This window comes from Prinia subflava, chromosome 26 (genome assembly GCF_021018805.1).
Source record: "Prinia subflava isolate CZ2003 ecotype Zambia chromosome 26, Cam_Psub_1.2, whole genome shotgun sequence".
In the NCBI taxonomy this organism is placed as follows: Eukaryota; Metazoa; Chordata; class Aves; order Passeriformes; family Cisticolidae; genus Prinia; species Prinia subflava.
In genome coordinates this window covers 951650-977641 of record NC_086272.1, presented here as the reverse complement: position 1 = coordinate 977641, position 25992 = coordinate 951650, and the positions used below count along the sequence as shown (strand labels likewise).

General features: G+C 56.2%; 1 protein-coding gene across 1 annotated transcript; it reads right to left on the bottom strand.

The window, feature by feature from the left end:
* Window positions 1–2084: 2084 nt before the first annotated feature.
* On the bottom strand, window positions 2085–25992 carry LOC134562168 (serine/threonine-protein kinase pim-2-like). The gene is made up of 7 exons (XM_063419594.1): window positions 25935–25992; window positions 24726–25183; window positions 3994–4593; window positions 3814–3864; window positions 3243–3609; window positions 2428–2607; window positions 2085–2191 (listed from the first exon to the last, which is right to left on the bottom strand). Exons 1-7 carry the CDS (start codon window positions 25990–25992, stop codon window positions 2085–2087), a joined length of 1821 nt encoding a protein of 606 aa, XP_063275664.1.

The following is a 25992-nucleotide window of genomic DNA, read 5'->3' as shown; positions in this document are numbered from 1 at the left end:
CCCCAGATTCGTGGCTCTGTGTGTCTTTTAGGGCGAGGCTCCCAGCGACACCCCATGAACCTCAGCCCTGGCACCACTGCCTGCCCCAGGCTTCAGGGGATGCAGTGGGAGCCCGGCTGGGCTCTGCCCTGGGGCCATCCTGCAGGGAGAGCTGCAAACAGGGAGCATTTCCTTTCCACAAACAGCCAAGCCAGGGGTGCAGGGCAGCTGCTCCAGCCCTCACTGCACTGCTGTGTGCTGTGCCCTGGGGCTGGGGCTCCCTGCAGAGGGGACTGCACTGGTGTGCCAGAGGAGACAAAGAAGCTTCAGCTTAACCTTAGTGAGGTGGGTGGGTGGGCTGGGAGAGTGGGGAGGCTCAAGGGGATTCACATAGATCATCCTGCTGGAAGGACAAGGAAAAGGAAGTGGGAACTCAGCACTGAGGAGAGATGAGGGCTGGACAGCAGCTCTCATTGACACTAAAATGCCATGGGACCTCGGAGATATTGCTGCTCTTCAGCCAGTGACAGGATGAGGCTCTAAACCTGGGGCTTGGTCTTCCTTGTGGTGAAGGCCATCAAGGAAGGCAACAGTGTGACAGGGACTGTGATGGGCTGGGAACTCACTGGGGGAAAGGAGGGAGCAGTTGTGAAATTTAAAAGTAGGTGGGGGAGAGAAATCTTCAAGGAAGGGCTGAGCTACACCTTGGGCAAGTTGATAAATGTCATTTGGGGTCATCCCAGATTGATTGCATTTCAGAAGTTCTTGATCAAGTTTAATTTTGAAGGGTGTGATGTTTTCCCTCGGAGATGTACACTCTGCAAACTTGAGCTGCATTGCCCAAGTGCTCAAGCAAGTCTCTGCTACAGGTCACACCATTTCTTCTTTGGCTGATTCTGGCCTGGGGCTGAGCTCCAGCAGAGCCCTGGCAGAGCCCAGAGCAGCCTTAGCATCCGCAGAGCCCAGCTGCAAGGAGAGAAACCAGAACCCGCCCGTCAGCTGAAGGTTCCTGTCCCCCTTGTCCCAGTGCCCGCCGTGCCCAAGCCATGTTGGCTGTGCCCAGAGCGGTGCCCAGAGCTGCCCATCATTGCTGCCCTTGGCAGCAGAGCAGGAGGGCAGGACATGTGCCCAGCCTGCAGCCAGCCGTGGCACATCCACCTCCTCAGCAGCTGCCCACAGCAGGATGCTCCTGTGCTGGCTGCCATCTCCCAAAAGCTCTGATCACACCCAGATCAAGAAGACGGGACCCACCTGACGCCATCCGCCGCTGGAAGAAAAGCTGCTCCCAAACGATGTCCTCAGCCTTCTCCAAGGGCACGGCCCATCCACGGCACGGCTGGTCCCAAGCACTTCCCCGTCCAGACTGGACACCACCTAGAACGCTTCCTTTAGAGAAACAAACAGCAAATTAACGAAAATAGACTACAGACAAAAAGGGAAAATGGCACAGTGGATACTGGGGGCTGTTGGCAGGGCCAGGACCCCACTCCCATTTCACACCCACCCCAGCTCATGCCCCCCAGCCCTGCCAAAATGCAGCTTGGCAGCCCACTGAAAAATCAGTTGCTTCCACCCCAGCAAAAGGGGGAACCTTTGTTTCCTGGCCAGCCTGTGCAATGCCCAAATCTGGGAGCATCCCCCTGTGTGTGCACTCATCTGCAAATTCGCTGTGGAGCCTGGCTTTGAAGAAGGTGCCAGAATCAAAGTCCATCATCTTCAGCTTTGTGGTGGCCTGGTCGAGGAAGAGGTTTTCATCCTTGATGTTGTCCTGGCTGTCTCCAGCAGCAGCAGCCCCACCTGGCACAGCTTCTCCAGGGGCTGCTTCTCTTTCCCTGGGAGTGAGACCAGGCTGTCAGTGTTCTGCCCAGGGCCCCAGCTGGCAGTGACCCAGGACAAGCCAAAGCAGCTGGGATGGCAGCCAGCAGTGCTGGGCAGAGCAGCTCAGCTCCAGCACAGGGGCTGTGTGTTCCCATCTGATGACCCCTGTGCAGTGACACAGGCAGGACAAAAAAGTCTGGGTCCTTTGCTTCTGATTGCCAAGGCATGTGTGGAGCTGGAACTTACCAGGGCCCTGCATCGCTGTTTCTGTGGCTCTCTCCCTTCTTCTATGGCAGATGACTATCCTGCATCCAGGGATGACTGAACAGGTCTTCTACTGAAGGCCGGTCCACATCCAGCATGGATAAACACCGCCGGATGACATCTTGGCACTCTGGCGAGAGAAACCAAAAACTGCCGGTCAGTTGGAGAAGGCTCCTGTCTGTCCCACTGTTCCCATTCTCAGGCCATGCTGCATTTGCTCAGAGCTGGGCCTAAACTTTCCCAGGAATTCCCTGTTTTGGAGGAAAGCAGGACAGCAGGACACGTGCCACCTCCTCAGCAGCTGCCACAGCCCACTGCTGTGTCCTAGCACTGGCATTTCCCCCGTGCCCAGAGATGAGGATTCACCTTGAGAGAGCCGTGGTGGCAGCGAGAGCTGATGGTCCCAGCTGATCTTGTGGCCCCTCCTGAAAGGGTGCTCCCCACACACCATCTGGTGCAGCAGGATGCCCAGGGACCAGACGGTAGCTGGCTGTCCATAGTACCAGCCAAACTGGTTCCATTCCGGGGGGCTGTATGACGGTGTTCCTATGGAATACAGATGGAGTTCATCAGGGGGATGCTGCTGCTCCCAGAGCCTGGCCCCAGCATCCCTGGGCATGCAGGGGCTGCCCCAGTGGCACGTGGTGTGACCTGCTGCCCTCTGGCCAGCACCTGGGACTTGTGTACGAACTTAGGGTTGGAAAAGAAGCCACTGGTGTCGGAAGGTGGCAGTGGAAGCCCTGGTAAGGCCCAACCATGACAAGCAAAACCCACTCAGTGCTGGGGAAAAACCATGCCTTACTCGTCCCTGCCTGCATTGCCCCAAAAACATTATGAACCCAAAGCAAACCAGGCAATCACAGCAGTCCAAGCCCTTTCTCACCTGCTCCCCAAACTGGCTGGTGCACATGTTCTGGCTCCCCTCTCAGCCACCCCCACCCACGGGTGCTTCTGTTGGGCTGGCTGCCCCAGCCCCAGTCCCAGTCCCAGGCAGAGTGGCTGGCAAAGGCTGCCAGCAGGGCTGGAAGCTGGTCCCCCCACCCACTTGTGTTCAAAAGCAGCTGGGCTGAAGACTCAGTGCCATGAGTGGCAGGGAACCCCAGTGCCACACCCAGGCTGGGCTGTGAGATGTTGGGCCAGGAGATGTCTGCAATGGGGAGCACACCCCTGCGAGAGCTCACCTGCAAAGTGAGTATAGGCTGTGTCTTGTAGGTAGGTGCCACAGCCAAAATCAATCAATTTGGCCTGCCCGGTGGCCAGGTCAAGCAGGATGTTCCCTGGCTTGAGGTCACGGTGCAGGACCCCGCAGCTGGCGCAGTGCCGCACGGCCTCCAGCACCTGGCGGAACAGCTCCCGCGCCACCTCCTCGCACAGGAACCGCCGTGCCCGAATGAAATGCTGGAGGTCCTGAGAACGCTCCGGGCGCTCCATGATGATAATGATGTCTTTGGGGAGCTCCAGCCACTCCAGCAGCTGGACGACACCAGGGAAGCCAGTGGAGACCTTGTGCAGCAGCACGATCTCCAGTGGTGCGCTGGTGCCGTTGGGCTGTGGGAGGAGCACAATGTTGTCAGTGAGGCTGAGGCCGTGCCAGGGGTCAGGGACCCCTCAGCCAGCCCGGGATGCTCTGCACCCTTTGCTGGCCCCACGCCCGCTCTCCCTCCAGGCGTCCTGGCGGCTTCCACCCTGCCAGGCCTCAGCTCATCCCTGCCCGGCACGGCCCAGCTTCTCCTGCTGGCCCCGCTCACTCACCAGCTCACCCCAATGCCGGACACGGTTCCGTGGCACCCTTTTGATGGCCACCTGCAAGCCAAGGGGAGCAGCAGGCTGAGCTCACTGCCTGCCCTGCCCAGCCCCAGCCTCCTTCTCCTTCGCCCTCCTCCTCCTCCTGCGCCCCTTCCTCGTGCACCCACCACCGGCCCTGCCGCTCACCGGGGCACGGTCTGAGAGCCGTGTGGCCGCCCAGACGCTGCCGAAGCCGCCGTGGCCCAGCAGGGAACCCAGGCGGTACTGCTCCTGGAGGGCCTGCTGCGCCTTCCCTGCCGGCGAGACGCGGCTGTCAGCGCTCGGCCCGGGGCCAGGAACGGCCCCCGAGCGCCCCTCGAGCGGCCCGGGCTGGGCATCCCCAGGCATTTGCTCCTGGCAACGGGACAGCAGCGGCTCAGGGCCAGCGGCCGCGCTGCCAAGCGGAGGAGCTTGGGCTGGGGAAGCCACAGTGGAGGCGGCGGGAGCGGCCGCACCGCCTGTGTCCTCTGCGGGCCCAGGGACGAGCCGGGGCCGGGGCCGGGGCCGGGGCCGGGGCCGGGGCCGGGGCCGGGGCCGGGGCCGGGCTCGGTAAAGGCGCAGCCAAAGGCCAGCAATGCTGCCCCAGCCCCAGGCACTGATGCCCGCCCAGCAGCGCCATCGCCAGCACTGCCAGAGCCGGGCGAAGGCGAGACCGCGGCGGGACGCCCGGGGGCAGGGACGGGGCAGCCCCGCCCGGGGCCGGGGGTGGGCCCGAGGCATGGCCCGGCCCGGCAGGGGAGAGGGAGACTGGGTTGGGAGGGGGACACTGGGAAAGGGAGAGGCTGCGGGACTGTGGGAGAGGGAGAGGGGAAGCACGGGTTGGTCAACAAAGCCGCTTTTTTCTTCTCTGCTGCTGCCGCTGCTGCCGCTGCTGCCGCTGCTGTCGCTGCTGCTGCTGCAACTGAAGCTCCAGGGCCGTTTGTCCCCTTGTCAGTTTTTTCCGTTGCCCCCTCTGCCTCGCACCGAGCCCTGCACTCCCCGGGGCAGCCCCTGAGCCTGTCCAAACACGGGAACTTCGCCGTTTTCAGTCAGGGCCCAGTCTTGACTCCTGCACAGTGACAGAGGAATCCCCTTGGCTGTTGCTGTGCATTGTCCCTGCTGAGGGTCAGACACTGTCACAGCACATTCCCTGAATGCAGAATTTGAACCTGACCCAAGCACTGCACTTGTGTCTCGGGCATTGCTTTCCAAGAAAAACGGGAAGGCAAACTGGATGTAGCTCATTGTATTTTACAGTGTCTAAATCTTGCCAAGTCTTGGATGTCAGAGGTGAGACCCATTTAGAATTAATGAGATGAAGAAGTAGTTTAAGATGGAAATGGTGACACAGAAATAAACAGAGAAAAACATCTTGGATTGTTTCTTTCCACTTTCATTTTTATTTTAAAAGCTGTTTCAGCTTTCCCAGAATCTTCTCCACAGTCCTGTCTGCTCTTTCCAAGAACCTTTCCCGGAGAACAAGTTGCACCATCTGTCACAAGATATCCCACCCATGCAGCTTCTCTTGACTTTCCACAACATGTGTGAAGCAGGAGTCTTGCAGCAAAGCAGGAGAAAGGTTTTGAGAACTTGACAACTTTTTCTTTCCTTTCTCCATGTGGGCTGGGGAGTTGTGCCATTGGGAAGGTTTTCATTGTTCCTGTTCGACCTGAAGCAAACAGGACAGGCTCCCAGGGGTACCTACTGGGAGTCTGTTATCGTCCACCCAAGCAGGAAGAAGAGGTGGACAACTTCTTCTCTAAGAAGCTGGAGAATGTTTTAGGAGCACCAGCCCTTGTTCTCGTAGGTGACTTTAACCTACCAGACTTCTGCTGGGAACTCAGTACAGCGGCAAAGAGGCAGTGCAGGAAGGTTTTGGAGTGGATGGAGGAGAACTTTTTGTGACAGTGGGTGAGTGAGGCCAGCAGGGGAGGGACTATGTTTGACCTGTTGTTTGCAAATAGAGAAAGGCTGGTGGGAGATGTGGTGCTTGGAGGCTGCTTGGGGCACAGGGATCATGAAATTACAGAGTTCTCAATATGTGGTGAAATCAGGAGGGACATCAAAAAGATTTTTGCATTGGACTTCTGGAGGGCAGACTTTGGCCATTTTAGGAGACTTATTCCGAGAGTTCCTTGGGAAGGAGCCCTTAAAAACAGATGAGTCCAGGAAAGGTGGGTGTGTTTCAATGCAGAGATCTTGAGGGCACAGGAACAGACTGTCCCTGTGTGCTGAAAGATGAGCTGACAAGGCAAACGTCCAGCCTGGATGGGCAAGGAGATTTCAAAGGAACTTAGGAATAAAAAGAGGATGTATCATTTTTGGAAGGAGGGTCAGGTCTCTCAGGAAGTATTTAAGGGAACATGTAGGAAAAAAATATTAGGGAGGCCAAAGCTAAGTTTGAAGTCATTTTGGCAACTTTTGTAAAGGATAATAAAATATGTTTTTACAAATAAATTAATGGCAAAAAGAAGGGTAGGACCAACCTTTGTTCTCTACTGGATGTGGGAGGGAACTTAGGAACTGCAGATGAGGCGAAGACAGAAGCGCTTAACGCCTTCTTTGGCTCAGCCTTTAGTGGGAAGACGGCTTGTCCTCAGGACAGCTGCCCTCCTGGGCTGGTAGATGGTGTCAGGGAGCAGAATGGTGCCCCTGTTATCCAGGAGGAGGCAGTCAGGGAACTGTTGAGCCACTTGGACGTTCAAAATCCATGGGCCCAGATGGGATCCAGCCCAGGGTGTTGAGGGAGCTGGCAGATGAGCTTGTGAAGCCGCTCTCCATCATTTCCCAACAGTCCTGGCTCACTGGTGAGGTTCCAGAGGACTGGAGGTTGGCCAATGTGTTGTGTGACCCCTACACCAGAAGGGTAGAAAGGAGGATCCTGGTAATTATAGGCCAGTTTGATATGGGAAACATATCTAAAATTCAGATATTTAGAAGCATTTAATGTGCTTAATCAGATGGAGGGGAGGCAGAAATATACAGCTTATTTAGCAACCTTGTAAAATCAGAAACACGACTTGTGACAGAACACATGAGGATTTAGTTGCTAGCTAAAGGCCATAGAGATAAGATGTATATTGTGTATATTGTGAAAACTCAGTAAAGCAAGACTTAGGTATAGTGAAAACCCCATAAAGCAGAACCTGTGGCTTAAGAAACCAGAAAGAACCAGGCTCGTGGTTTTGGCCAGGACAAAGTGACCTGGGAGTTAGCCAAACCTTCACTGCACCTGCCCAGAGGAAGAGGTCAAACAGTGAACAACTGAGGAAGACCTCTTACTTCATCAGAAGACCCCAGCCTGCAACCACCAGGAGATGTGGCACCAGAGAAAGCTAATTATAATAGGAAGTGCAAGGAGGCAGAGAGTGGGCAGAGAATGGGCGGGGAGGGAGGGGTTGTTTTGTGGGATCTGAGTGTATTTAAACCTTAAACCTGTCTCAACCAGGTACGCAGGTATGGTGGAAAATCTCCCTTGTGTCCCAGATGGAAATGAAACTGCTTTACAGTTTTAATTGTTAAATCCTTATCCCACAGCTCAAGTCAGCCTGAACTCAGTACCCAGTAGGGTACTGCAGCAGTTTATACTGAGTGTCATCACACAGCACCTACAGGATGGCCAGGCTATCAGACCCGGCCAGCACGGGTTTAAGAACAGAAGGTCGTGTTTGACCAACCTGGTCTCCGTTTATGACCAGGTGACCCGCCAGGTGGGTGCGGGAAAGGCAGTGGATGTTGTGTACCTGGATTTCAGCAAGGCCTTGGACACTGTCTCCCACAGCACCCTCCTGGAAATGCTGGCAGCCCACAGCTTGGACAGGAGCACTCTGTGCTGGGTTAAGAACTGCCTGCATGGCTGGGCCCAGAGAGTGCTGGTGAAGGTTCTGCATCCAGCTGCTGGCACCAGTGGTGTTCCCCTGGGGTCTGTGCTGGGGCCAGTTCTGTTCAATATTTTTATTGACGACATGGATGAGGGGATTGAGTCTTTCATTAGTAAATTTGCAGCTGACACTAAGCTTGGACCGTGTGTCCATCTGTTGGAGGGTAGGAGGGCTCTGCAGAGAGACCTGGAATGACTGGATAGATGGGCAGAGTCCAATAGGATGAAGTTTAATAAGTGCAAGTGCTGAGTCCTGCATTTTGGCCACAAAAACTTCCTGCAGCACTCTAGGCTGGCAAGAGAGTGGCTGGACAGCAGCCAGGGAAGGGGACCTGGGGCACTGCTGGACAGCAGGCTGGACATGAGGCAGCAGTGTGGGCAGGTGGGCAAGAAGGCCAATGGCTCCTGGCCTGGATCAGGAATGGCGTGGCCAGCAGGAGCAGGGCAGTGTTTCTTCTCCTGTACTCGGCACTGGTGAGGCCGCACCTCGAGTGCCGTGTCCAGTTCTGGGCCCCCAATTTAGGAAGGACATTGAGACGCTTGAGCACATCCAGGAGAGGGCAACAAGGCTGGTGAGGGGCTTGGAACAAAAACCCCTGTTAAGAACAGCTGAGGGAGCTGTGGTTGTTTCGCCTGGAGAAAAGGAGACTCAGAGGTGACCTAATCGCTCTCTACAATTCCCTGAAGGGTAGCTGTAGTCAGGTGGGGTTTGGTCTCTTTCTCCAGACAGCAGCTGACACAACAAAAGGACACAGTCTTCAGCTGCCCCAAGGGAAATACAGGATGGATATTAGGAAGAAGTTTTTCACCGAGAGAGTGATAAAGTATTGGAATGGTCTGCCTGGGGAGGTGGTGGAGTCACCATCCCTGGATGTGTTTAAAAAAAGATTGGATGAGGCACTCAGGGCACTAACCCAGGTTAAGCTGAGGTGTTTGGGGCATGGGTTGGATTTGATGCTCTTGAAGGTCTCATCCTACCCAGTCATTCTGTGAATTCGGTAAGAAATTTAGGCTCAGCTCTGGTGGCTCATTCCATCCTGGCTCAGGGCACAGCATCAGGAAGGTCTTTGCATTCCAAGGCTTTGCTGCAGCCAAAGAAATCTCCTGGCTCAGGGTCACCTTTCCTGCTCAGCCAGACCCAAGAGCGCCCCAGCAACAGCAGAGAATGGCAGCATTGCCATGGGCTGGCACAGCAGGGGAAGATTTCCCCCTTGAGAGTGGCTCATATTGCAGTTTTTGCATTCAGGCAGCTGCAGATCCCTCAGCTTTGGTTGCACAGCAGCTGGAAATGCAAGGGCAGGAGCTCTGTTCATGCCCAGCCACAGCAGGTGACAGCAAGGACAGGCTCCTGGCAGCGTCACATTGGTAGGCAGCTCCTTCAACAAAAGCTGGGGGCTGGAACTCTGTGCAGAAAATGCCCTGATGGTCTCTGCACCCAGGCAAAAGGAACAAAGTTTCAGTTCTGGCCTCTCTAGGGAGCACCAAAATGATTCCTTTTCAGGGCAAGGTTGCATTGCCGGCTGTTCCCCAACCCCCAGAGGAGAGCCCAGGGGCCCAAGGAACTGCGAGCGGGGACTCTGCAGGAGCCGGGACAGCGAGAGAGCCCGGGCTGAAGGTCAGCCCCGGGGCGGGCAGGGCCTGGGAGGGGGCACAGCCCGGGGGTCCCGCAGAGCCTCCCTGCTGCAAAGGCCCGGCTGGGACAGCGGGGCAGCTGCCGGGAGCCGTGTGCCAGGGCCGGGCCGCGGGTGGGTGTTCAAAGCGCCTCCAGGGGAGCAGCTTTTTGTCCCGGCCCGGGGGCATTCCCGCGGGGTCGGGGTCCCTGCGAAGGCGCCGGAGGGCAGGGTGGAAGGGGTTAGTTTGTGGGTTTGTTTGTGGATTATTTTTTGTGGGCGTTGATGGCTGGTTGGGATTTTATTGTTTTGGGAGGGGATACGGGCAATGGTTTTTTGTGAGATGCCCCCGGCAGTTGGAACCCCCTTGGGTGCGGGGAGCGCTGGCGCAGCCCCGGCACGGGCGGGGCGGCCCCGGGCGGGCTGTGGGAGCCGGGAGCGGCCGCCCGGGCCCGGAGCCGCCGCCTTGGGCCGGGAGCCCCCCGGGCAGAGCTCTGTGCTCGGGGCCCAGGCCCGGGCGGCCCGGGGAGCTCTCGGTGGCCCGTGGGCCCCGGCGCAGGTGGGTCCGTGTGGCCGGGCTCGCAGGGGAGCGGAGCGGCCCGGCCGTGGCCGTGCGGGGCCTGTTGGGGCTCGGGGGGCCGGGCTGGGCCGGGCAAAGGCTGAGGGAAAGCGGGGGAAGCGATGGCACAGAGGCCCCGGGCTCCCCGTGCCCCCCTGGCCACGCAGCCGGGCTCGGGGGCCGCCTCGCTCAGACCCGGCCCCGGCTGCGGGGGTCCCCGGGGCCCTGGGGAGGGGGCGGCGGGGGCTGGCGGAGCTCTGTGCCCGGGGCTGGGCGCGGCTGCCCAGGGAGCGGGGCATGCAGGGTCCCCCCGTGGTGGGGCTTGCTCTGCCCGGCTCAGGGGCTGCATTGTCAGCCCAGAGACAGATGGGGATCGCCCGGTACCAGCAGCGCTGGGAGGCAAACCCGGGAATGGGGGGAGCAGAAACGGGCAGTGCGAGAGCTGGGGCTGTTCCAGAAGCCTGGACAGGTTGGGAACAAGGACAAGGGGGACCCATGGATACCCCAGGACTCTGAAAGAGGGACCCTGGATAGTGCTGAGCCCAGGGACACCTGTGATCCCCAAGTGGTGAGCCCAGAGAAGGGGAACCTCGTGGATTCTCAGGAGCCACAGCAGCCCAGAGAGGGCCAACACCAATACAAACTTGACCCGGGGCAACACTGACAGGGGGATCTCCAGGACCCCAAAGTGGAGAGATGAGAGAGAAGAAACTCATGGTTGGGTGTTTTTGCTGAACCTTGGTCACTTGGTAATTTTGGAGAAATGAATCTTTGTGTTTTGGAGGTTTATATGGGCACCAGATGGCCGGTGACTTCTAGAGATGGACTTGGGCAGGAGAAACCCCCCAATCCAATGTGCTCATACATTGTATTTTTCCCCAAAGCAGAATTTTCCACTCCCAGACCTTGACCAGATGGAGAAGGCAGCTGCAAGGAAGAGGAAGATGGCCAGGGACAGCCAGGCAGGTGAGGAGGAAGTCAGTGCCCCTTTGCCCCTCTCTCCTGCTCCATCTCCCAGCCCAGCCTGGCCCCGGCTGCAGGACAACCCTGCTGCCGACGCCGTCCTGCCGGGGATGCACTGGGGGGATCTCCTTGGCCTTCCCTCTGGCATGGAGGCAAATCCCATCCACTCCTTGTGCTTCCTCCCCTGGACAAAGAGCTGAGGACAGAGACCAGGGAGGACAAATCCCCACGGCAGAACCTCATGGAAGAGGCTGTTTTCAGCGGCTCCATGGTGCAGGAATGCAACGGGGAAGAAAAGTCACAGAGATCCCGCAGGAGGAGGGGCTCCAAACCCATCTCAGGGTGCTCAGAGGAGGAAAGACCGACCCAGTGCCAGGAAGGTGGACAGAGCTTCAGCCAGGGCTCTGAGCTGGTGGTCCAGGAGCAGCTTCATGATGGGGAGAAGCCCCACAAGTGCTTGGAGTGTGGGAAGAGCTTCAGCTGGAGCAACACCCTGATCCAGTACCAGATGATCCACACCAGGGAGAGGCCCCATGAATGTCCTGAGTGTGGGAAGAAGTTTCAGACCAGCTCACATCTCCTCAAGAACCAGTGGATTCACACAGAGGAGAAGCACTTCTGCTGTCCTGTCTGCAGGAAGGGCTTCAAGAACAACTCCCACCTCGTCACCCACCAGCACATCCACACCGGAGAGAGGCCCTGTGAGTGTCCCCAGTGCAGGAAGAGCTTCACCCACAGCTCTCCCTTGACCAGGCACCGACAGAGGCACTGGTAAGGGAAGCCCTGTGAGTGACTCGACTGTGGGGAGAGCTTTGTGTGCTGCTCCAACTCTATCCTGCATCAGGGGACCCACGTTGGGCAGAGCCCTGATGACCCACATTCCCTGTGATCTCCACTGGGGAGACACTGGGCTGGTGGTCCTTTTGTTTGGTGGTCCCTAATATTCTTTTGATTCCTCTTCATCCCTTTAAAACAGACAAAATTGGGATAAAAATGAACAAATTCATCAAAGGCATCTAAAGCCTCACTTTTTGCTAGTTTTTCGAGGGGATCTGGGATTCAGGGGGATACATGGTAGGATTTAGGGGTTTGGGGGTATTTGGTGTCATTTTCTCCATTTCTTGGCACTCAAAGAGATGAGAAGGTTTGATCTGTTACCTCAAAACCACTCAATGCCACTGAAACCTATTCAATCCCACCCCAAAATTACTTGATTTCAACAGCCCCTCAGGGTGGAACGGGGTTGGAAGGACTTTGGTGAAGTGTGCTGCAAATCAGGAGGGGTGAGATGGGCATTGGGTGGAACGGGATGGGTGGGATGGGGTTTGGGAGGGGTGGGATGGGGGAAATATGTCTTGGGAAGGGGGTCCTGATGTCCAGGAGAGATGGGATGGCTTTGGTTGGTGATTGGGAGGTTGTGGTGAAATCTGGAATGAGAAAGCCGAAGGCTGGGAATGATGAAGGGAGAGGGAACCCATTCCTGAGGGAGTTTTTGGGTATTCCACATTCCTAAAGGCATTTTGGTGCATCCCAGGTTTCTGAGGTGGTTTGGGGGCACTCCCCAATTCTTGGCAGGGGGTTCCGGAGAGCAGCTCCATGGAGCCCCATTGCCAGGGGTGGTTGCTTTGGGCACGAGCTCAGAGCTGCAGCCAGAGTCCATTGCCTCGGTGCTGGAGAGCAGAGAAATGATGAAAGGCCCCCGACATCTCCAGGGTGTGTTTGGGGGACCAGGACAAGTTCTGCATAGGTGGGACAGTCACTGCCCCAGCCCCAGCCACTGCAGCCTCTGGGCCAGCCCCAAAGTGGCTGCCAAGGCCCTGGCACCCCCAAAACCCCACCTGTGAGAGGGACCAGAGCAGGTGAGGCTGTGACACGGCTGTGACACTGACATGTCCCACGGCCCCGGAGCTCACAGCAGCTGAGATGGGCTGGATCCAAGGTCTTGGCTGTGGATGTCTCTCTCTCTCTTCTCCTGACTTCCTCTTCTCAAAATATGGATAACTTGAAGTTGTAGGGTTTAGCGTTTTCTGAGTCAGTGCTTTGTCAAGTGCCTTACCATATTCCAGGTTTAATATAATTTATAAACTGGGTACTATTTCTGTGTAAATGTTTACATCATAGGTTATAACTTAGGATAAATACTGTTCAGTGCTGTTCTTTTGTTAAATTGTGACGTTTAAGGTGTAAGTTAAGGTTAAGGTAGAAGCTAAGTCCTGTTAGTTTGAGCTCTATTCAGCTAAAGGCCATGTTCCTTTTATCCTTGCCCTCACTGTCCTCTTGTCACACACACACAAAGGGACAGTTCTCGGTTTGTTTGTGGTTTGATTGCTGGATTTGGTTTGGCTGTGTTGATGCTTTCCTTCCTTGGTGTGCCCAGAGTGTCCAGTCAGGGGTAGAGTGACTCTTGCCAAGGAACTTTGTCATGCCTCACCACCTGTGCTCCCAATTGGTGACTTCTGTCAAATATGCTAATCTGCTAAACATATAAAACTGTATTGACTTCATGGAGGGGTTGGGCATTTTGTGGACATTATCTGTATCTGCCCCTTGGAGGCCTCCAATAAAGATCAGCCTTTCTGTTACCTCCTCTATAATATTATCTCCAAAGGGTGTTACTTTATTTCTAGGTTCTGTAAGGCATCAACACAGCAGGGCCTCATGGCACCCAGGAGACCACAGTGACACAATGACATCTTGGGGAGCCAAGTGCCAGCTGCAAACACAGCGGGGCCTGATGGAAGCCAGGAGCCACTTGGAGAGTGCCAGGGCACGTGGAACTCAGTGCCCGCTGTGACACAGCACAGCCCCATGGAGCTCAGCAGACCACTGTGACAACGTGGAATCTCAGGGATGCAAGGCTCTACTTGGGCAGAGTGGGGTCTCCTGGGACACCGGTGCCACTGGGGCTTTGCCAGCTCTTGTATAACCCAGTGCCCCTTGTGACACAGGGCAGCCTCATGGAAGTGTCCTGGGGATGGTTCATAACCCATCACCATTTTGGGTTGTTTTTTGTTTTGTACCAGGAATGGTCACTGCCTCTCCTCCCTGCCTCTGGGAGTGCTGCAATGGGAGGAGGGGCAGCCCGGGGTCCTGCAGGGGTTGGGGGACGGGGGCTGCTCTTCCTTCTGCTTGGGGCCATTGACTCAGTGGCCACGTGGCACAGCGCATCTGCTTTGAGGTCTTGTTGCCCTGTGGTTTTGGTCTTTTGCTTTTTTCCTCTTGTTTTTTTTTCTCCTTCGACACTGTTACTGGGGCTTGCCAGCTTGCTTCTCTGCTCCTCTGCTGCTTGGGAGAGGAAAAATTCTCTGCACCTGGTGGGCTCCCGCAAGGCTTTATCCTCAAACCTGTCCTGGGGGTGGATCAGGGATGGAGTCTCCCAGGATCATTTGTTCTTAGCGGGCAGACTGCCTGACAGCTCCAGCTGACCATGGAATGTCAAGGGTCGCTTCTCATCTGCCCCTGGACCTCTGGGGATCCATGACTTCCTTCCTGTGAAAAAGAACTGTCCTTCTCTTCCAGGGACCCATGGCCAAAAATGGGATTTGGCCTCGAAAATTCTGTTTATCCAAAGAATACTTCCAGCCAAAAGCTTCCAGGAGGGAAAAGTCTGTCTGGCTTGGCCTCCTGGGGGCCATGTCTGGCCACCAGCTCACCTCTGGTGATCTACCATCAAACCACTGGGGCTCTGTGCTTTTCTTCCTATGGAAAAGGACTGTTGTTCTTGTCCACGAGCCTATGGTCAAAATCAGGATTTTAGCCCCCAAATTCTATCCAAGGATTGCTCCCAGGGAAGACCTGCAAGGACAGACAAGTCTTGCTGGCCTTGGCCTCCTGGGAGCCACCTCTGATCTGCCTTCAAAACATTGGGGCTCCGCCCTTTCCTTGCTATGGGGAAGAACCGTCATTCCAGGTGTCCATGATCAAAATCCAGAAGATTCCACTTCCAAATTTCAGTATATCCAAGGATTGTTATCAGATCAAACCTTCTGGAAAAGACAGATCTGCCTGGCTTGGCCTCCCAGGGGCCGCCTCTCATCTGCCTTCAAACCACTGGGGCTTTGTGCTTTTCCTCCTATGGAATTAAACATCTTCCATGTCCAAGTTCCCATGGCCAATATTGAGAATCCATCTCCCAAATTCCATATATCCAAGGATTGTTCCAAGACAGAAGTTGCCATCACAGACAGGTGTGGCTGCCCTCACTTACTGTGGCCACCTCTCATCTTCCAAACCTCTTGGACTTTGTGCTTTTCTTTCCTATGGAAAAAACCCATCCTTCTTGACAGGGCACCCATGGCCAAAACTGGGATTCCACCTCCCCAATTCCATCGCTCCAGGGATTGCTCTCAGACAAAAGCCACCAGTACTGTCAGGTCTGGCTGGTCTGGCCTCCTGAGGGCCAGCTCTCACCTGCCTTCCAAACACTGGAGCTCCATGCTTTCCTTTTCATGGAAAAGACTCATCCAGCTCATCCAGGCACAAATGGCTGAAAGTGGGATTCCACATTCCAAATCCCCAATATCCAAGGGCTGCTCCCTGACAAACCTGCCTGGACAGATGGTTGTGGCTGGCCTTGGCCTCTGGTGGCTGTGTCTCATCTGTCTCTGAAACACTGGGACTCGGTGCTTTCCTTCCTCTGGAGACCACTGTGACCCTGCGTGGGCTGGTGGAACCCAGGGCCATGGGGACACTGCAGGGCTTGTGTGACCAAGGGGCCACAGTGATCCTGTGGTGTTCCATGGGACCAAGGGGGTCACAGTGATCCTGTGGTGTTCCATGGAACCAAGGGGGTCACAGTGATCCTGTGGTGTTCCATGGGACCAAGGGGGTCACAGTGATCCTGTGGTGTTCCATGGGACCAAGGGGGTCACAGTGATCCTGTGGTGTTCCATGGAGCCAAGGGGGTCACAGTGATCCTGTGGTGTTCCACGGAACCAAGGGGGTCACAGTGATCCTGTGGTGTTCCATGGAACCAAGGGGCCACAGTGATCCTGTGGTGTTCCGTGGAGCCAAGGGGGCCACAGTGATCCTGTGGTGTTCCATGGGACCAAGGGGCCACAGTGATCCTGTGGTGTTCCATGGGACCAAGGGGGCCACAGTGATCCTGGGGTGTTCCATGGATCCAAGGGGATCACAGTGATCCTGTGGTGTTCGATGGGACCAAGGGGATAACAGTGATCCTGGGGTGTTCCATGGATCCAAGGGGGCCACTGTGGCACTGAGAGCCCCAAAGAACCACAGGGCCTTTGTGACACTGCAGGGCCCCATGGAACCAAGGGAACAGGGAACAGCTCTGGCTGGCTTGGGCTCCTGGGGCTGCCTGAGGGGTCCGGCTGACCTTGGAATGGTGAGAGCTGCTTCTCCTCTGCCCCTGGAGCACTGGAGCTCTGTGCTTTCCTTCCTATGGAACAGAACTGTCCTTCTTGTCCAGGCTCTTGGCCTCAACCTCTTGACCACAATACAGGGACAAAGGAGCTCTGTGCTCAGTGGAGTGGAGAATGACGACAGGGGAAGAGAGCTCTGGGAGGGACTGAAGGCTGGATTCAGAGCTGATGTATCCTATTAACCTAGTAGAAAACAGCCAGAGAAAGAAATTATTACTGCAAAGGGCAGCAGGGGAGGCACAGAATAGACATGAGGAGAAAGGAATTTCCCTGCCAGGGCAGGGCTGTGGTGCAACACATCCCCCAGAAGGAGTCTGGAGCAGCCCAAGGCTCTGTGTGCCCAGGCAGAGGCAGGCAGGACGCAGAGCTGTCAGCAAAGGAAGGGACCAGCCAGGTGGGGCAGCCGGGGGATGAGGACAGCCTGCAGGGACAGAGGCGCAGGGCATGGACACCGTAGGACAGCCTGGGCTGCACAGGGCACAGGATGGGCAGCAGCTGAAAGGCCCTGACACAGCCAACTCCTGCAGCACTTGGGCCATGGCTGCTGGCCCTGGGCCTGAGGCATCAGAGGAGACAAGTGACCCTTGCAGGCCTGGGCCCTCATTGCCTCCTTGTCCCTGCTCAGCAGCCTGGCAGGGGCCGCCCCATGGTGCTGCCCTTGACATTGCACATCCCCACATCCCAATGGCCCGGGAAGAGTCCTGAGCTGTGAGGGAGGGACAGGATCTGCCTTGGCAGGGGCTGGGGCTCAGGCCTTGGCCCTGTGCATTCCTGAAACCCATCCAGGTTTGCTCAGCATCAGAGACACCTTTGCCTTGTTTGTCCCCACCTGTCATCACTGCCTGCAGTGATCTGCTCTGACTGCTCTGACTGGAACCTGGGGACACTTTCTCAGTCGTGTCTCTTAGTGGGAGCCATTAAAACTTGAAGAAACTTCAGAATTTCAATATAATTTTGAATTCTTGAGAAGTTTCTTGAACACTCTCTCAGGGACTGAGTCTCATGTAAACAACACCAAACCTCAAGAGACTAATTGAAGTCCTTAAGCTGTGTCTGTGCTGCTGAGCTGGGCTGGGCTCCTGGCACAGAGGCAGCTCCTGGCAATCAAGAAGACCTTCAAAACGCCATTTCTCCTGAGGAGCAGCTCCTCTCCCAGCCCAGCATGGCTGAGGGTGCTGTCTGCAGGCACCTCAGAGCAGTGAAGCAGACAGAGGCTTAAAGAAACTGGAAGGACAATTATGAGGTCATTCATGGAGAAATGTTCACCACTTGTGACACAGTAAGTCTGTGGCTGCAGGGATCTCCTCAAGCTGACCCAGGACATCACTGAGGTGACTGTAAGGATGGCTCTGCTGCCCTTGCTGCTTTGGGGGAGGATGTGCTCCAGAGCGGGGCTGCCCTGGGCACCGTCAGAGGGACAGGGCAGGAGCTGGGGCTGCAGCCAGGGCTGCCCAGTTCTGTGGTGCAGAGCAGCTCCTGCAGCCCTGAGGGCTCTTGGCCAGGCCAGGGCATCTGCCACCTGCCAGGGGCAGCTCTCAGCCTGTCTGGGAGCTCCCCATGGACTGTGGGGAGAAGTTGGAGGTGGAAGGAGCCACCCCCATCAGGGCAGATTCCTGCTGCTGTGGAGATGGTGCTGCATGGCCAGGGCTGCTCTCAGCTTTCTCATAAAGGAAAGGGAAAGGGGCTGTCAGGGTTGTCTGTGCCACTGACACTCCTGCACTGTCACCCTGGGGATCAGCAGAAGTGCCTCAGATCTCCCTCAGAAAGTGCCTCCTCACCTTGCTCTAGCTACAGACAGTAGCAGCAGCACCTTGGCTTGAGCATCTCTGTTTGTCTGAGCAGCCCTTAAGGCCCTGGTGCCAGGGAGATGCCCCTGGGCAGTGCCCTGTGCTGGGAGGGGTGTGCAGGGCAGAGCTGAGCCCCCAGGGCAGGGCTGGGCTCTGGGAGCACTGGCAGGGACAAGGCTTGGATAGAGAGAAAGTCTCTCAGTTCCCAGCAGGTGCAATTCCAGGCAGCATAGAGGCGGACCAACCCTGGATAGCCTTTCCTGTGTAGCAACACAAAAACAACAACGACCACAACAACAACAACCACAACAACAACAAAGAGGAAAAAGAAAGGAGGGAAGAGTTTAGGGAATTTTTTTTGACTTTGGAGCTTTCAGAAATTCCACTTTTTTTCAAGCACATTTTAAGTATTATCACTCTGAAATAGAGAGAGGTGTAATGAACAAAGGGCACCTCTTTGTGCAGTTATGGCTGCACTGAGGCACAGGGAGCCCTGTTTTCCCTCTGGGCTCCCCAGTGTTCAGGCTGAGAGCAATGCTGAAGATGAGGCAGGAACTCAGCAGCACAAACCCAAACTCAAAAAAGTTTAGAAAAATTCCCTTGCGATAAGTAATTTTGAGGGGATTACAAATACAATATATAAGATTGACAGAAGGAATATGATACCACTTTCTCAGTGTCTTCTTTCAACAGCCCACAATGCCCAGAGTGAAGAAATGTCCAACAGCAGCTCCATCAGCCACTTCCTCCTGCTGCCATTGGCAGACACGCGGCAGCTGCAGCTCCTGCACTTCTGCCTCTTCCTGGCCATCTCCCTGGCTGCCCTCCTGGCCAACGGCCTCATCATCAGCGCCGCAGCCTGCGGCCACCTCCTGCACAGCCCCATGTTCTTCTTCCTGCTCAACCTGGCCCTCAGCGACCTGGGCTCCATCTGCACCACTGTCCCCAAAGCCATGCACAATTCCCTCTGGGACACCAGCACCATCTCCTACTCAGGACGTGCTGCACAGCTATTTCTGTTTGTATTTTTCATTTCAGCAGAATAATCCCTTCTCACCATCATGTGCTACGACCGCTGCGTGTCCATCTGCAAACCCCTGCACTACGGGACCCTCCTGGGCAGCAGAGCTTGTGCCCACATGGCAGCAGCTGTCTGGGCCAGTGCCTTTCTCACGTCTCTTCTGCACATGGCCAATACATTTTCCCTGCCCCTTTGCCACGGCACTGCCCTGGGCCAGTTCTTCTGTGAAATCCCACAGATCCTCAAGGTCTCCTGCTCACACTCCAACCTCAGGGAACTTGGGCTCACTGTGCCAAGTGCTTTCCTATATGGCTGGTTTGTGTTCATTATTTTCTCCTATGTGCAGATCTTCAGGGTCATGCTGAGGATCCCCTCTAAGCAGGGATGGCACAAATCCTTTTCCACCTGCCTCCTCACCTGGCCATGGGCTCCCTGTTTGTCAGCACCTCATTTTTTGCCTACCTGAAGCCCCCCTCCATCTCCTCCCCATCCCTGGATCTGGCCCTGTCAGGTCTGTACTTGGTGGTGCCTCCGGCCCTGAATCCCCTCATCTACAGCCTGAGGAACCAGGAGCTCCAGGCTGCAGTGTGGAGACTGATGACTAGACGATTTCAGAAACACTTAACTGCTGGCCAATTTCTTGCAAATCACTTGTAATAGAATTGATATTTCATAGTACTTCTTGGTTTCATTTTTGAGGTTCTTTTTATTTGTTTTACTTATTAAATCTTATCCAGAAATTAAAGTCATTGTTTCTGCCACTTCTCATTTTTTTTCTCTCCACCTCTGTTGCCATGAGATTTTCCTAGTTTTCTGAGCGTTCATATTCAAGTAGAAGGTTTGCACCTTCTCATGCTCTTTCATGTAAACACCAGTTGTATTCTGTAAACATTGCCACTGTTTTCACATTCCTTGCTGGAACAGACAAGACTGTGTGACTGTCCCTTTGACCAATGTGGTTGAGAGGTGGGAATGCCACTCTCCAATCCATGGGCATCTTGCTAGAAGTATATAATAGGAAGTAACAAACAAAGCAGGAGATTCTCCCTGCTGCTCTGATCTCCCCAAATTCGTGGCTCCATGTGTCTTTTCGGGTGAGGCTCACAGTGACATCTGGAGCCCACATGGTCAACTTGCAAGCTGTGAGACAAGAAAAAAGAAAAAAGAAAAAACCCCGTCTTCCATGGCTGCAATTAGAAACTCACGATGTTCTCGGAAGATCGACTCCTAATAGAACTTCTCTGATCATTCTTGATGTCCCGTGAAGCCGAGCTACCCAATGGACACGTAAGAGTACTGTACACTTGGGGAAAGACACATGGAATTTTTTATAGTGCTGAAAAGCACTTTCAATGACCGCATGGAAAACCCTAGGGAAAAGCCTTTTTCCATCCGTCCTTGACGAAGATCTGCTGGAAATGTCAGGGCCTGTCAGTGGAGAATGGAGGCGCTGGCAGCTGGTGGGAGCCCTGGGCAGGGGCTGTCATTGATCTGTGCCCTCGGGGCTCCCCCTGCCAGGGGCTCTGAGCTGGGACAGGAGCGCGGGAGCCTCGGCTGGGGAGGTGAGCCCTGCTCAGGGCCAGCGCTGGCAGCAGGGCAGGGCAGGGCCATCCCTGGGGCCAGGGGCGCTGCTGGAGCTGTGTGCCAGTGCCAGCATTGCCCAGCGCTCCCCAGTGCCTGCAGAGCCTGCAGATCCCAGTCTCCCAGCTGTTGCCATGGCCCAGGACCCCGCTGTGCTCCCAGCTCCCCGTTCTCCCTGATCCCGGGCTCCTGGGGCCCCGAGAAGAGGGCTCAGGGCAGCTCCCCGTTCAGGCCAGAGGCTGCAGTGGCAACAGGGACAATTCTGCTGTGACACACCAGGGTTGGGGCCGGGCTCAGCTCCGGGCTGTGCTGCAAGGAACGCTCTGGCAGGGCAGGGCCAGCAGGAGATGGGGGATGTGGCACTGGGGGCTGCTGGAGGATGGATGGTGTTGGAGCGGGGCTTGTCCCCACAGGGTCCCCAGCTGCCTTTGGATCCCCTTGGCCCCCCTTGGCCCCCCCGGGTTTCCTGGGTCCTTGCAGGGCAGCTGCCCGGTTCGGGAAGCTGCAGGGATGCGGACAGGGGGACTGGATCCGTGCCGCAGCTGGGATGGACTCTGGGCAGGGCTGGGCTTGTGGCCAGGGCTGGGGGCTGTGCCAAGCCAGGCTTTGTCCTGGGGGCTGTCGGGGAGGGCGCAGGGAGGAGTCCCGGCAGGGATAAAGGTGCCGGTGCCCTGCTGCAGCCTCAGGCAGCGCTGCCCAGTGCCAGAGGAAGATGAAGGTGGCTGTGCTCGGCGTGGCCCTGCTCTTCTCCATGCTGCTGTGCCTCCCAGCACAGAGCCAGGTGCGGCTGCAGGGCCACGGGCTGGGCTCGGCGCTGGGGGCTCTTCCCAAGGCAGGGGCTCTGCCGGGCTCTGCCTTGCAGCCCTGCCCAGAGCAGGGGACAGCCCTGGGCCGGGGGGCTGAGGACACCTGTGTGCCCCCAGCCCCACCAGGGCCAATCCTCACCAACCTTTTGCTCTCCTTCCCCAGGCCCACATGGATGGCAGTGGTGAAACTGTGTGTGCTGGGGTAAGTCCTGGAGCTGGGGGCACCAGTGTGGGAACTGGGGGGCACTTTGGTCACCCCCAACCTTTCCCAGGACTGGGGACACCCCAGTGACCGCTGACATCTCATGCTCTCTCCACAGCAAGCTGGTGGCATTGGGAATGATAAGGTGGGTACCCCGAGTTCTTCTGCTGTGCCCAGACCCTCCCTTCTAATGGCCATCACCCTCCAGGGCATCCCAGTGCACCCCAGTGCATGCCAGTGCACCCCAGAGCTTCCCAAGGCTGCCCCTTCCCCAGGCTCCCCATTGCATTCCCCCCCAGCCCAGTGCACCCCAGTCACCCCCAAAGAGCATCATGGCCACTCCATTCCCTCTCCTCTTGCCCTCCAGTCCTTTCCCTTTCTCATTGTCCATGGCAGTGGTGTCCCCCAATCCCCCTCCTTGACTGCCACTCCCAAAGCCCCTCCCAAACCCAGCAATTTTGCTCCTCTGCCCCCAATTTCCCCTGCCCCCACCCACCCCCCACTTCAGCCTCCATGGCCCCCCCACTGGAATTCCTGCCTCCCCACCCACATTCCCCAATTCCCATCCCTTCAACACCCCCAGCCCCATCCCTTGGGACCCCCAGCTCCCCCCACTTCACTGTCTTTGGGTTCCCCACATCCCACTCCTTCCCCTCCTCCTTGGAGGCCCCAAATTCCCCTCGCTCTCCTTGTCTCCATCCCCACCATGGTCCCTGCAGGAACAGGGATCAGGGGAAACTGTCTGGAGTGGGACTGGGGGCAGCAGAAGGGATTTTCCCCCTCAGACTGGGGCCAGCCACGGGGCTTGGGGACACCTGTGATCCCCTGAGCCCCACAAGGGCCATTCCAGACTAATCCTTTGCTCTGCTTCCACAGGGAGGTGTAGTAGGAGGCTGGGGTGCATGTTTTAAGGTAAGTCCTGGAACTGGGGCACCAGTGTGGGAACTGGAGCCATTTGGGTCCCCCTGTGCCTTTCTGGTACTGGGGAGACCCCAGTGACCAGGGACATCTGCCCATGTCTCTGAAAAAAACGATTGGCTTCCCATAAGTTAAGAGGTCTGAGTTGGGTACCTGGAGTTCTGCTGGGCCCAGAGCTTCCCCTCTCCTGGTCATGACCCTCCAGTGCACCCCAGTACATCCCAGTGCACCCCAGCATGCCCCACTATGTCCCAACGTGCCCCAGTACCCTCCAGTGTGGCTCTAACCCTGCTTTCCCCCTCAGCGCCCTGTGGCTGAACAGGTGAAGCTTCTGCGGGAGTGATGCCCGGCTGCCCCTCTGGATGCCCTGGTGAGAAATCCTCAGGGCTCTCCAGCCCCACCAAAGATCCTCGGGGGCCAGGGCACATCCCTGAGCCCTCTGGGCTGTGCAGACCTTGGCGCTGGCAGAGGGACATGCAGGGGACTGTCCCTGATCCATGTGCTGGGCTGAGGTGGACAGAGCTGTCCCCAAGGCTTTCCTTGCACCGGGGGGCTCTGGGGACACCCAGTGTCCCTGTGGGAGCAGGGAGGGCTGTGGGAGCTTTTGGGATATTCCAGGCTGAGGGGCTCTGGGAGCCACATGGAGCTCAAGAGCCAAGTGCAGTGCCAGGTGTATGCAGGGCTCCAAATCCCTTCTCCTGCTGCTGGGCCCTGCAGAGAGGGCTGGGGACAAGGGCCCTCTCATGTCCCAGTGGACAGCAAGGTCCCAATTTGGGTTCATCCTTTCAGGTCTGGAATTGGTGGTGACACTCGTGTCCTGTCCCCCTGCAGCAGCATGAACAGATGATCATCCCTGGAGAAGGCCCTGATCCCCTGGGAGCCCTGGGAATGTCCCTGCAAGAATCAATAAATGGCTTCAGCAAAGCAGCTCTGGCTCTCCGTGTGGCCTTGTTCTCATGTCCCTGTGTGTGTTCCACGTTCCCTGTCCCTGTGTGTTCCTTGTCCCTCTCTCAGCCCTGCCAGGCTGCGCTTCCTCCCCCACCATGAGCAGAGCGACTCTGGGGGCTGCCAGGGCTCTCTGTCCCTTCCCCCCTGCCTGGTGCCCTGGGCAGGGCAGGTTGGGACAGCCTGGAATGTCCCCCCACAGCTGGCAGGGCCCAGGGGCACCCAGAGCAGCCTCTGGAGCGCGCAGGCTTTGGGGCACAGAGGGCAGCAGGTTGTGCCCAGGGCTCGGGGAGCCCCATGCCCAGGGAGCACAGCTTGGGCTGGCGGCAGCAGTGGAGCACGGCCAGGAGCCTGGAGCCCTGGCTCCTCTGCTGCCGCTGGGAGCCACAGCGCTTCCCTGCCCAGGGATCAGTCAGAAGGGCAGCACCACCCATGGATCCAGCAGTGTCCTGGTGGTCCTTCTTCCCCTGGAGCTTCTCAGTGGTGGGGGGTCCTGAGGTCATTCTGAACTTTTCCCTGTTTATCCCTATGAGCAAACCAAGGAATTAGTGCTCATGGGCTACCCAGCTCTCTCATGCCACTGCTTCAACAATTCCCTGCCCTTGGTGCTGATCAGTCCCAGCTCAGGCTGTCTCTTCTCTTCAGCCGGAGCTTTCTGGGGTCGGTGGCCGTGAGTTGGTGGTCGCCATCTGCCCCTCTGCAGTGGCCTTTGACCCAGTCGGAGCTGATTCCAGCTCGGGGGCTGGGTTGGATTTCCCTATCCAGCACCAGGGATCCATTCTGCTCCCCCAGCTTTGTTTACCTCCCCCAGGGTCTGGGATAAGCCCCGGACAATTGTCCCACCTTGATCTTATCTTCGGGTGCTCCATTCTGTGCTTGTCTCACGGCAAAGTCCTCCTGTGGTGACAGTGTTTGGGACGGGCAACTGCTGCTCCTCAATCCCAACCCCAGTGGAGCCTCCCCAGCACCCAGAAGTCCTCCCTGGGTGTCCCCAAGGTGTCCCCTAAGTGTTCCAGCCCGGTGATCCCCGGGTGACCCCCCAGCCCCTCTTCATGCAGGTCCCAGAGCACAACGAGCTCTTTGAGGCTCTGCACTGTGACATCTTTGGGGCTCCAGTGCCGACGGTGCTGTCAGTGCTGGTGCCCATGGAGATGTGAAATGCCCTGAACAAGTAGTGGGGGTGGCCTTCATCGTCACCATCATCTTCATCACCACAACCACCCACACCATCAACCCCACCCCACCATCATCATCGTCATCACCCACACCTCCATCATCATCACCCAATACCACCAACCTCCATCATCATCACCGCCACCAACAGCACCATCATCACTCATCTTCTTCATCACCTTCATCTTCATCACCCACACCATTGACATCATCACCATTACACTACTAACACTATCATCACCATCATCATCATCATCATCATCTTTATCACCACGTACCTCATCTTCCTCACTCCTGCCATCACCCACACTGTGCTGAACTCCATCACCAATATCCTCATCATCCAACACTGCTGACACCGTCACCATGGCACCAGTAACACCATCATCACCTTTATCATCTTCATCACCCACACCATCATCTTCATCCGTGACACCTCTGTCTTCATCACCCACACCTTCACTTTCATCCGCAGTACCATCATCGGCATCATCTTTGTCATCACCATCTTCATCACCCACACCATCATCTTCACCACCAACCCCAATCAACACCAACAAACACCATCACCATTACACACCACCATGGACACCGTTACCACCACACCACCCACAGCTTCATCTTCATCACTACCAGCATCATCACCAGTCATCTCCAACACAACCAACACCGTCACTGTGACACTGATAGCATCATCATCATCATCATCTATGGGTTTGATATCTCCTTTTCTTCAATTGTTACAGCCGGGATTAATTGCTCGAGGGACGCAGTTCATGTTTGGACTCAGATGTTTATTAATTCTTATCTGTAGTACAGTCTCACAAGTTGTGAGTTCTAGCTAACAAGTGAAAAGTGGCTCTGTCTCTAACTCTTTCCAAGGTCTTTTAAGCACAAATTCTCCAATTATGAAATGACACCTAGACTATTTTTACTTTTCACCCAATAACCAAACACCCGTAGTCCACAATGCGGATTTTCTTACCCAATTACAGTATACCACCCAAACCCATGAAGATGAAAGAACTTAGCCTACGCCCTAAATCCTCCATCTTGCTCTCTATATATTACTATATACTTTAACTTTATAATCCAAGTTTTCCACCCTGTGACATCACACACTTCTATTCAAACTGCACACCCATAATCCCAGTGCTATCACTCGATTTTGGAAGCCTTTTCCATGGCCTCAGGTCAAATGTAGTGCTTGCCTGAGGGTCAGGGCCTGTTAGCACAGAAAGCCTAAAATTCTCAGTTTCCAGGCTTCCAACAATCATCACCACCATCACTGAACACCATCATCATCATCACCACCATCACCATGGTCACCATCTTCAT

Bases quoted from the DNA above. Each gene is read 5' to 3' on its own strand.
- LOC134562168 (XM_063419594.1), bottom strand. From the start codon at position 25,992: ATGAAGATGGTGACCATGGTGATGGTGGTGATGATGATGATGGTGTTC. The intron at 25,184-25,934 runs GTGATGATTGTT...TTGGTGGTGAAG, and splicing joins GATGGTGTTCAGTGATGGTG to ATGATGGTGTGGGTGATGAA. The intron at 2,192-2,427 runs GTGAATCCTCAT...TTCTCTCGCCAG, and splicing joins GCCACCACGGCTCTCTCAAG to AGTGCCAAGATGTCATCCGG.